At 49.1% G+C, this 10,000-nt stretch overlaps 3 protein-coding genes across 3 annotated transcripts in view; 2 read left to right on the plus strand and 1 right to left on the minus strand.

Moving 5' to 3' along the window:
* Positions 1–386, plus strand: part of EAH_00004810 (hypothetical protein, conserved) — a gene marked incomplete at both ends in the record, with an annotated part of 1,874 nt that extends 1,488 nt beyond the window's left edge. The window contains one exon of the mRNA XM_013393038.1: positions 67–386. Within this exon, the coding sequence (XP_013248492.1) occupies positions 67–386 (320 nt within the window). The remainder of the gene's footprint in view (positions 1–66) is intronic.
* Positions 387–415: 29 nt separating this feature from the next.
* EAH_00004820 (hypothetical protein) lies at positions 416–916 on the minus strand (the record flags this gene model as incomplete). Its single annotated transcript, XM_013393039.1, has 1 exon — positions 416–916. One exon carries the CDS (start codon positions 914–916, stop codon positions 416–418), a length of 501 nt encoding a protein of 166 aa, XP_013248493.1.
* Positions 917–1,425: 509 nt separating this feature from the next.
* The window catches only part of EAH_00004830 (Chromosome III, complete sequence, related), a gene marked incomplete at both ends in the record, with an annotated part of 11,329 nt that continues 2,754 nt past the window's right edge, over positions 1,426–10,000 (plus strand). The window contains 10 exons of the mRNA XM_013393040.1: positions 1,426–2,094; positions 2,538–2,705; positions 2,991–3,182; positions 3,693–3,868; positions 4,602–4,950; positions 5,411–6,469; positions 6,853–7,709; positions 8,014–8,237; positions 8,551–8,717; positions 9,600–10,000. The exon at positions 9,600–10,000 is cut by the window's right edge and continues 52 nt beyond it. Coding sequence (XP_013248494.1) covers positions 1,426–2,094; positions 2,538–2,705; positions 2,991–3,182; positions 3,693–3,868; positions 4,602–4,950; positions 5,411–6,469; positions 6,853–7,709; positions 8,014–8,237; positions 8,551–8,717; positions 9,600–10,000 — 4,262 coding nt within the window. The remainder of the gene's footprint in view (positions 2,095–2,537; positions 2,706–2,990; positions 3,183–3,692; positions 3,869–4,601; positions 4,951–5,410; positions 6,470–6,852; positions 7,710–8,013; positions 8,238–8,550; positions 8,718–9,599) is intronic.

The raw sequence follows: 10,000 nt of genomic DNA on the forward strand, positions 1-10,000 counted from the left end.
CTGTTGGTGTTTAACTTCATCTTGCTGCTGCTGCTGCTGCTGCTGCTGTGCTGCTGCTGCCTGCAGGCTTTGGGCCTTCAGGGTCTTTCAGCTCATCTCAGTTTGGGGGTTCATTCGGGGTGTCTCCGTCTGCTTGGGGTGGGTCCCCAGGGAGAGGAGGGCGAGAAGATTGGCGGCAGCAGCAGCAGCAGCAGCAGCAATATCAGCAGCAACAGCAGCAACAGCAGCAGCAGCAGCAGTACCAGCAGCAGCAGGGGAGAAACAGCCCTGGTGCTTCCGCTGCTGCTGCTGCTGCTGCTGCAGCAACCGAAGAAGCAGCAGCTGTTGCATCACTGCCCCCCAATGTAGAGCATTTGCTGCAGGAGGCAGAGCACACGTACAGGTAAAGCGAAGGAGACAGCAGCTGCTGCTGCCTCTAAGAAGGGTATATATAAGTGTCTCCTCGCTGTATGCTTTGTCTGCTTGTCTCCATCTGTCTCTCTTTGTCTCCTCCTGTGTCTCTTCGCTTTATTTGTCGCTGTGCTTGTTGCTGCTCCGTGTATACCTGAGACCTACTGCGAGCTGCTGTCTCCTCATTACCTCCTTTCAAACACTTGTTAACGCCTGCTGCTGCTGCATCTGCATCTGCCCCATCTGCTGCTGCTGCGTCTGCTGCATCTGCTGCTGCTGCATCTGCTGCTGCTGCATCTGCTGCTTCTGCATCTGCTGCTTCTGCATCTGCTGCTTCTGCATCTGCTGCTGCTGCGTCTGCTGCTTCTGCATCTGCTGCTGCTGTATCCGCATCTGCTGCATCTGCTGCTGCTGTATCCGCATCTACTGCTTCTGCTGCTGCTGCATCTGCTGCATCTGCTGCATCTGCATCTGCTGCTGCTGCTGCTGCTGCAGGGCGACTCGTGACGCGGTGTATCGTATGCATTTACCTAAGTTTGAGTTGTTGGCCTCTCTCTTAGATTTCAATGCATATGAAACAGCAGAGAAGCTGCTGCTGCACTTCACAGGAAAATTAAAGCTGCTGCCCTCAGTAAACCATCGCGTACACAAGAGCCTCGTAGATTATATCAGGTACTGTCTCCTTTTGTCTCCTTATTTGTCTCCTTATGCGTCTCTTTATTTGTCTCCTTATTTGTCTCTCTATTTATCTGCTCATTTATCTTCTTATCTGTCTCCTTTTGTCTCCTTTTGTCTCCTTATTTGTCTCCTTTTGTCTCCTTATTTGTCTCCTTATTTGTCTCCTTATTTGTCTCCTTATCTGTCTCCTTATTTATCTGCGTATTTATCTCCGTATCTGTCTCTTTGTCTGTCTCCTTTTAAATAATTATCTGTCTCCTTGTATGTCTCCCCAGTTGTCTCTTTATTTGCTTCCTTAGTTGTTTCTTCTGTTCTCTCCTTCTGTCTCTTTATTTGTCTCCTTATCTGTCTCCTTATATGCCTCCTTATTTCAACAGCAGCAGCAGCAGCAGCAGCAGCGGGGCATCTTTTTATTTGCTGCTGCTTTCTTCTATTACTCCGTTCATCTGTCTCCTTTTGTCTCCGTGTCTCTTTTGCTGCTGTCTCCTCAGCTGGCTTATACGCCCGATCTTGCGCGGCCCCGAAGCAGCGCTGCAATCTCTGCTTCAGTCTCAAGCAGCGAAGCAGACTGTCTCTTCTCTGCAGCAGCAGCAGCAGCAGAAGCAGCGACTAGGAGATCCTATAGAGGAGGCAGTCCCCTCAGGAGAGACCCTTGAAGCCCTGCGTCGCAGCGCACAAGACGAAGACACGTTTAATCCATCAGCAATACCTAAGATATGGCTGGGGTTGCTGCTGCCTTCTTTAGCAGCAACTAACGCTGCAGCAGGAGCTGCAGCAGCAGCCACAAGTGCAGCAGCAGCAGCACCAGCAGCAGCAGCAGCAGCAGGGGGCTTCCGCTGCCAAGGACAATTTCAATGTTTCTCTTATGATGATTTCTTCGTTAAGGCTGTCCCTTTGCTGCGGCTGCTGCATGCATCTCTTGCTTTCTGTCCTCGTTTGCTGCTAGCTGTCTTGGGTATATGCAAAGAGTTTGCTGCTGCAGTGCAGCGGGGAACAGAGCAGCAAGACTGGCGCTATAGACAGCTTGTAAGCGCAGCAGCAGCAACTGTCTCCTTACACTAGAGAGGAGACACCTTAGCAGCGAAGCAGCTGTGGGGGAGGGGGGAGACGCTCTTGAGCTGCTGCTGCTGCTGTTGCACGTAGAGTTGCTGCTGCTGCTGCTGGCGCCGGGGAGCCGTTGCTTCATGGGCTGCAGCTGCTGCCGCAGCGTCTGATGTGGAGAAAGTAGCTGTTGCTGCGCCATTGCTGTGCTGCTGCTGCTGCTGCATATGCTTCTACATTTGCTGCTGCACCTATTGCTGCACGTGCTGCAGCTTATGCATGAGTACCTGCTGCTGCATTTGCTGCTGAACATTTTGCTTGATCTGTTGCTGTACCTGTTGCTTGATAAGTTGCTGCTGCCTGCTGGTGCTGCATGTGTTGCTGCATTCGTTGCTGCATCTGCTGCTGCTGCTGCTGCTGTTTGTTAGACGGCGTTCATGGGGGAGGTGATATTTCCTGCTGTGTCGCAAGTGCTGCACGGGGCCCCCACAGTAAACGCGTTGCTGTGGGGTGTCTTAAGAGAGCTGCCTTCGTATAGAAGATATAAAATTTATGATGAAGTCATGAGTGCTTGGAAACAAGAGACATGCCCACTAGTAAACCTTCATACACTCATCGCCTGCTGCTGCTGCTGCTGCTGCTGGGAGTGGTGCTGCTGCTGTTGCTGCTGCTGCTGCTGGGAGTGGTGGTGCTGCTGCTGGGGGTGGTGGTGGTGGTGCTGCTGCTGTTTTTCTGCTGCTGCTATTGTTGTTGCTGTTGCTGCTGGTGGCCGTGTTGTTGCCGCTGTTGGTGGTGATATTTATGCTGCTACTGCTGCTGGGGGCGTTGTAGCTGAGGCTTTTGCTGCGCTCCTACTGCTGCTGCTGCTGCTGCTGCTGCAGGCTTTGAACTACGAAGTAGCTCGCATAAAGCTGCGGAAGCTTTTAAAGAGATTAACGTCAAAAATATTTGTTAAAAACGCAAGAGACACAGACAAGGGGATATTAGCTGAGATATCTTGTCTGTCTCTCACCGCACCGCTGCCACTAGCAGAGGCAGCAGTTACTCAAGGAGACCTTTTTGATGGGAACATGGTCAGACCCTAAACCCTAAACCCTAAACCCTAAACCCTAAAACCTAAACGATCACCTTTATAGAAGAATCAATAAGCCCTAAACCCTAAAAAATATGAATAGACCCAGACCCTTGCTCGTAATACACTGGACATAAAATATAAACCCGCGTCAACAGCTGCTGCGCATCTTGATGCTGAACTAGTCGAGGCTGCTGCTGTTGCTGCTGTTGCTGCTGCTGCTGCGGGGAAGCCCGCGAAAGGGCAAGAGCTGCTTGTGATTGATGGGAAGGATGAGATTGTCTCCCTGTGGAATCCTCTATTGGGATCGGGGATCGTGTGTGGGGATCGGGGATCGTGTGTGGGGATCGGGGATCGTGTGTGGGGATCGGGGATCGTGTTATTCGTTTGCATATTTTGCGTGTCTGTGTGTTGTGTGGGAATGTGCTGCTTGAGTCTGTGTCTGTGTGTGGGGTGTGGGGTGTAATAACTGCTGTTTGGGTGTCTGTCTCCTTCGTTTGTTTTGCTGCAGGTGCAGACTCTAACTGAGGCAACGCGAAGTGTCTCCTCTGTTGCAGCAGATGTACTAGCATCTCGTTTTGTGCAGCGGCAGCTGCAGCGCAGAGACAGTGGAGTGGAAGCTGACGGGATTGGGGTGTCTAGACGTCTCTTAAACAGGGCTTCTATGGCGGGCTGCTTCTTTAGGCTGTACGAGTTCTTTTTCTTGTCTATGTTTCGCTGTCTCCTTCTGTCTTAGTGTCTGTTTGTATTTATTTATCTGTCTCTGTTTCTCTGTCTCCTTCTTTCTAAGTGTCTGTTTGTATTTATATGTGTCTCTGTCTTTGTTTGCCTGTCTTCTTCTGCCTCTGCGTCTTTATTTGTCTCCTTTTGTCTGTCTCTGTCTCTGCTTCTCTGTCTCCCTCTGTCTTTGCGTCTTGCTTGTCTATCAAAGTTTGTCTCTCTGTTTCTCTGTCTGTCTCTATTTAGCTGTCTGTCTCCTTCTGTCTGTCTCTATTTATCTCTCTGTTTCCTGTCTGTCTCCGCCTGTCTGTCTCCTCCTCTCTGTCTCCGTCTGTCCGTCTCTTTATGTTTGTCTCCCTATTGCACTGTATGTCTCTTATGTTATATGTTTGCTGTTGCGGCTGTCCCCGCGCCTTTGTGTGGCGATGGGTCTCCTTTTGTCTGTCTCTTCGTCTTTTGTTTGTCTTCTGAGTCTTGAAGCTTAAGCTGGGGTGTCTCTGCATCTGCCTCGTCTCTGTATATCACTGTCTCCTTATCTGTCTCTCTCTCTCTGTCTCCTTTATCTCTGTCCCTTTCTGTCTGCTTTGTCTCTGTCTCTCTTTGTCTCCTTTGTGTCTGTCTGTCTCTGTCTCCTTTGTCTCTATCTCCGCTGCATTTTTAGTAAAAGGAGACAGTTGTTGCTGCTGTCTCCTTTCTGCAGCCACAAGGAGACAGACTTGCGTCCTTTACTCGTCTCCACGCTGACGCGGATGTGGGGAGAGCTGCACGTGCGAGACGTGCAGCAGTTCTGGAGACAGCCTGTGGGGTCTCTCCAGCAGCAGCAGCAGCAGCAGCAGCAGGATCAGAATCAGCAGCAGCAGCAGCTGCAGGTGCAGCAGCGGCCTAGGGGTCCCCCTGTTGTGATAGCAGGCAAGAACTCAGATTATCCTAATGCTTTAAGTGGATATATTCGAGACAAAGAATATCTAGAGAGACTTCTAGAAGTAGTAGGCTGCTGCCCGCGACTGCCTGAGGCTGGGGCTCTGACCCCCGACCAAATATATGCGCAGGTAAATCTTAAGTGTCTCCTTTTTATGTTTTTGTCTCCTTTCTTTTGCTGTCTCCTTTAATGCTCTCTCTCCTTTTCAATGCTTTTGTCTTATGTTGCTGCTGTCTTGTCTAGTTGTCTGTCTCCTTTTAATGCTGCTTTACTGTCTCCTTTTAATGCTGTCTATCTCTCTGCTTAATATATTTAGTTCTGTATTATTCACATGTCCCTGTGATATACTGTCTCCTCTCTTATCTCTCTTTTCTTTTGTGCTGTCTCGTGTCTCTCTTTTCTTGTTAATATATATCTACTCCTCAACTGTCTCCTCTGGTGTCTCCTGTCTCCTAGTCGGTCCGGAGACGCCTTAATAGACTGCTTATCATCTAGTTTTTAAAATACAAATTTAAGCCTGCTGCTACTACTACTGCTGTTGCTGCTGCTGCTGTTGCTGCTGCTGCTGCTGCTGCTGTTGCGGTGTACAGGCAGGGGGTCCGTTGTTGAAGACGGAGGTGATGTTAGTAGGAGGGGAGGAGGAGACAGCAGCAGATATATCAGCACAAGAGGCTTTAAGAGAGTGTATAGGAGACAGTCGTTTGCTGCTGCCTTTGCTGCTAATCCCTGCAAAAGTGAGGGCCGAGCTCTTATACGATTCTTTTTTTAATCAATCAGTGCAGGTGTTCTGCGCCCATGTTGACGATCTTCATAAGTACCATTTGCAGCTTCTTGCTTATTTAGAGCGCTCGTTTAACACAAACAAATACAAACAACTACTACCTCCGCCTCATATTCTCTTTGCGTTCCTCCCTCCGGCTATGGCTTGGAGTTTCTTAAGACCAGCATTACCTGATTTCCTTAAGACAAACTCCAGCAGCAGCACCAGCAGCAGCAGCAGCAAAGGCAGCAGTAGCAGCAGCAGCAAGGGAAGCACCCAAAGAACAGCACCCATGCAGGTCGATGAAGCATCGCCGCAGATGCGACAGACACAGCCCACCTGCAGCACTCCGCCACTAAAACAGGGGCCTCAAGCAGCAGCAGCAGCACCAGCAGCAGCAACAGCAGCAGCAGGGTCAGGAGGGGCAGCAGCAACTGCTGCTGCTGCAGCAGAAGACGGAGAGCAAAGCCCAGCTTGCTGCGGTGTTGCCTCCGAAGGCAGCGCCTTGGAGCCGTCGTTTACAGGTATGTTGCCCATCAGCAGCAGCAGTAACAGCAACAGCAGCAACAGCAGCAACAGCAGCAACAGGAACAGCAGCAGCAACAGGAACACCAGGAGCAATATCAGCAACAGCAGGAGCAGAAGCAAGAGCAGCAAAAACATCAGCAACACCAACAGCAGCAGGAGTCGCAGCAGTAGCAACAACAACACCATCGGCAGCAGCCAAAACAGCAGCAGCAGCAGAAACAGCAGCAGGAGCAGCAGCAACAGCAGCAGAAGCAAGAGCTGTTGTTTGTTTGTTTGCTGCAGAGAACTGGGCCGAGTGCATGCTGCCTTTGCTGCAGCCGTCTGGGATCGACCCCCAGCAGCTAAACGGCGTCTCCATAAAGTTTGTGCTGCTCTTCTGGAGACTGTCTCTTGCAGATATACTTGTCCCTAACAAGCAATACGAAACTTCACTTAATAAACTGCAGACTGCTCTCAATGATGTATATCCTAAACCCTAAACCCTAAACCCTAAACCCTGAAGGATAAGAAACCTTCATGCAGCCGTCAGAAGCAGCCCTCTACACTGCCTATACACCCCAAATTAGCTGCTGTATGTAGATAGCTAGATAAGACTACACAGAGCAGCAACAGCTGCTGCTGCTGCTTCTCAAGCCTCTCAGTGAGGGCCCCTCAACTTGCTTCTCTTGCTGCATTAGCAGCAACAGCAACAGCAACAGCAGCAGCAGCAGCGTGTGCGGGATGGTGTTGTGTATGTCGTTGCAGACACAGCGCGCGATTGAAGACATAGAGCGTTTCAGGAGGAACCTGAGCAGCAGCAGCAGCAGCAGCAGGGAGCCGACAGCAGCAATGGTGGCTGCAGGTGCTGTTGATTACAGCCGCAAAGAAGAAGAAGGTTTAAGAAGGAGACGCACGCAGCTTAAACAACATAAGAAGGCTCTAGACCAGGAGTGGAGATCTCACAAAGAGAGACAGTCAGCAGTGCTGGCAGCGCTGCAAGACGCGAGTCTCTCCTGGCTAGTGCTGCAGCAAGACAAGCAGCAGCAGCAGCAGCAGAGGCAACAACCGCAGCAGAAGCAGCAACCGCAGCAACAGAAGCAGCAACAGCAACAGCAACAGCAGCAGCAGATGCAGGTAGATTGCGAATCCGATGGAGCCTCCTCTGTGCTGACTTTAAGCCGCCGCAGCAGCACAGCGGAAGACTTCAGCAGCAGCAGCAGCAGCAGCAGCTCTGCTGCACCTCGGGAGACACCCCAACGCATCCCAGCATCCAATGGGGACAGCCAGGCGGATACCGCGGAAGCTGCGTCTGCATCATCATCATCAGCAGCAGCATCATCAGCAGCAGCACCAGCAGCAGCAGCACCAGCATCTCCAGGAGCAGGAGCAGCAGCAGCAGCAGCAGGAGAAGATGAGAGCAAAGGAGGGAGTGTATGCCGCAGGGGTCCGTTTGCAATTCGCACAATGATAAAGTATATGCTGTCTCCTCGCATTATTAACTCTGAAGCTGATGCTTTATTTAGCGCCAACTTCATTTGGCTGTTAGTCCGTCTCCGTCTCCCCCTCTTCAACTTCCTCGACTTTATGAATATCTGCACACGTATGCTCGTACCCCTCATCAGGTAAACATATACACTCTGCAACAGCAGCAACTGCAGCAGCAGCAGCAACTGCTGCTGCTGCTGCTGCAGTTGCTGCTGCAGGGCTTGCTGCTGAAGAAAGGGATGCTGCAGGGCTTGCTGCTGCAGTACTTCCTTAAACAGCTATCCGCTGTTACTGCTTTAGCTGCTGCTAGACCCCCCCCAGCAGCAGCAGGAGCAGCAGCAGGAGCAGCAGCAAGAGCAGCAAGAGAGACAGTTGATGGTGACCTTGCGTTTATATGCATGCGTTTGTGTGGGGTGTGGGGTGTGGGGTGTGGGGCCTCAGGAGCAGCACGGAGCGGGAGGCGCAGATGCTGGGTTTGTTTGTAGAGGAGATTTTGTCTCCTTTGAGGAGGTGGCTTCAAGACAAAGATGCATTTGAAAAGGAGACAGCAGCAAACTGCTGCTTTGGGCTCACGTACAGATTCTCAGGCAACAAAGCTAAACACTACCACCTCCTTAAAGGAGCAAGAAAGTGGGAGGCAAGGATTCTAGAGGGACTCGCACACAGTAAGACACTAGGGTTTAGGGTTTAGGGTTTAGGGTTTAGGGTTTAGAATTTAGGGTTTAGGGTTTAGGGTTTAGGGTTTAGGGTTGATAGAGTTGGCGACTTCGTATTGCTAGGGTTTGAGGCCTTTGAGTGCTGTTAGGGTTTAGGGTTTAGGGTTTAGTGTTGGGGTGTATGTTCTGTCTCCATGCATATCTTTTTGTGTTTTGAGTGTATATGTGCGATATTAGAATATGGGTTTGAGTAGAGTGTCTCTGAACGTTGTGGGGTATTTATTGTCTCCTTTTATATGTCTCCTTTGGGGTGTCTTTGCAGGTCTGCCTTCTGCTGCTGCTGCTGCTGCAGCACCTAACCCCTCTGCTTGGCTGGGAGCGAAGGCTGCTGTTGTTTTTCTATCGCGATGCCACTACAGCTTTCCTATTACTTATAAAAGAGGGGTTGAACTCATGAGGAGGCTTGAAGATGCACTTGCTGCTGCACAAGTACGTTCTGCCGCTGCTGCTGCTGCTTGTGCTACAGCTGCTGCTTGTGCGGCTGTTGCTGCTTGTGCTGCTGCTCATATTGCCTCTGCTGCTGCAGCGGGGGATGCTGGGGTGCTGCTGCTGCTGGTTTCCTGGTCCTCGTGTTGCTGATGTTGCTGCATCTGATGCTGCTGCTGCTGCTGCTGCTGCTGCTGGGGTGCCCCGAGGGGCTTTATAGTCTGGCGAGGTGTATGGAGACAGCTGTCTCTTTGTTTGCGTTTATATTGCTGGGTTTTGTTTTTTATTTGTTTACTCTCAGTTTGTGTTTCTTTATTATTTTTTTACACTATTTTTAATATTATTTTTTATTAATTATTTTATTACTATTTTATTATTTTATTATCTTTTTATTATTAAAATTATTTTATTATTAATTATTTTATTACTATTTTATTATTATTTTATTATCTTTTTATTATTAAAATTATTTTATTTTTATTTGTTTTTAATTATTTTTAATTATTTCTTTTTTTTATTTCTCCGTCTTAGTGCCGCCCACATCATCAAATGCCCTAAAGGCCTCGCGCTCTCTGTTGTGTGTATATAGAATGTATGTATATATATATATACATATATACATATGTATATATATGAAAATGCATGTATATCAATAAATCTAAACATATATATATATATATATATATATATATATTCATGTATGTACTCGAACATATATTGACACAACCATGTGAATATTACATATATATAAAATATACAAATATACATATGCATATATTTAGCATATAATATATATATATATATAACATATAATATATATATATATATATAAACATAAAATATTTATATATATATATATATATGTTGTGTTGTGTGATGTTGCAGGCGTGGAACTGGAAGGACGTCTCTCTTTCTGCGAGCAGCATAATTAAGTTGCTGGCGAAGCATCAGAGAGAGGGAAGGTGGCTAGAGCCTATCCCAGCAGCAGCAGCAGCAGCAGCAGGAGCAGCAGCAGGAACGGGAACAGCAGCAGCTGCTGCAACAGGAGGAACAGCAGCTGCAGCAGGAACCGCAGCAACAGAGACTAAAACAAAACCAAGTGCACACATGCAGACACAGGCAGCAACTGCTGCAGCAAAGGAAAGAACTCCCGCACAGCAGCAGCAGCAGCAGCACGACAGCAGCAGCAGCAGCAGCAACAGCAGCAGCAGCACCAAGGCAGCAGATACACCTAGAGGGCAGCAGACACAGGCAGGTGGAGTGTCTCCTTTCAGCAGCAACACCTC

Source organism: Eimeria acervulina, genomic scaffold, assembly GCF_000499425.1.
Source record: "Eimeria acervulina Houghton genomic scaffold, Eah_scaff19, whole genome shotgun sequence".
NCBI classification, from domain to species: Eukaryota; Apicomplexa; class Conoidasida; order Eucoccidiorida; family Eimeriidae; genus Eimeria; species Eimeria acervulina.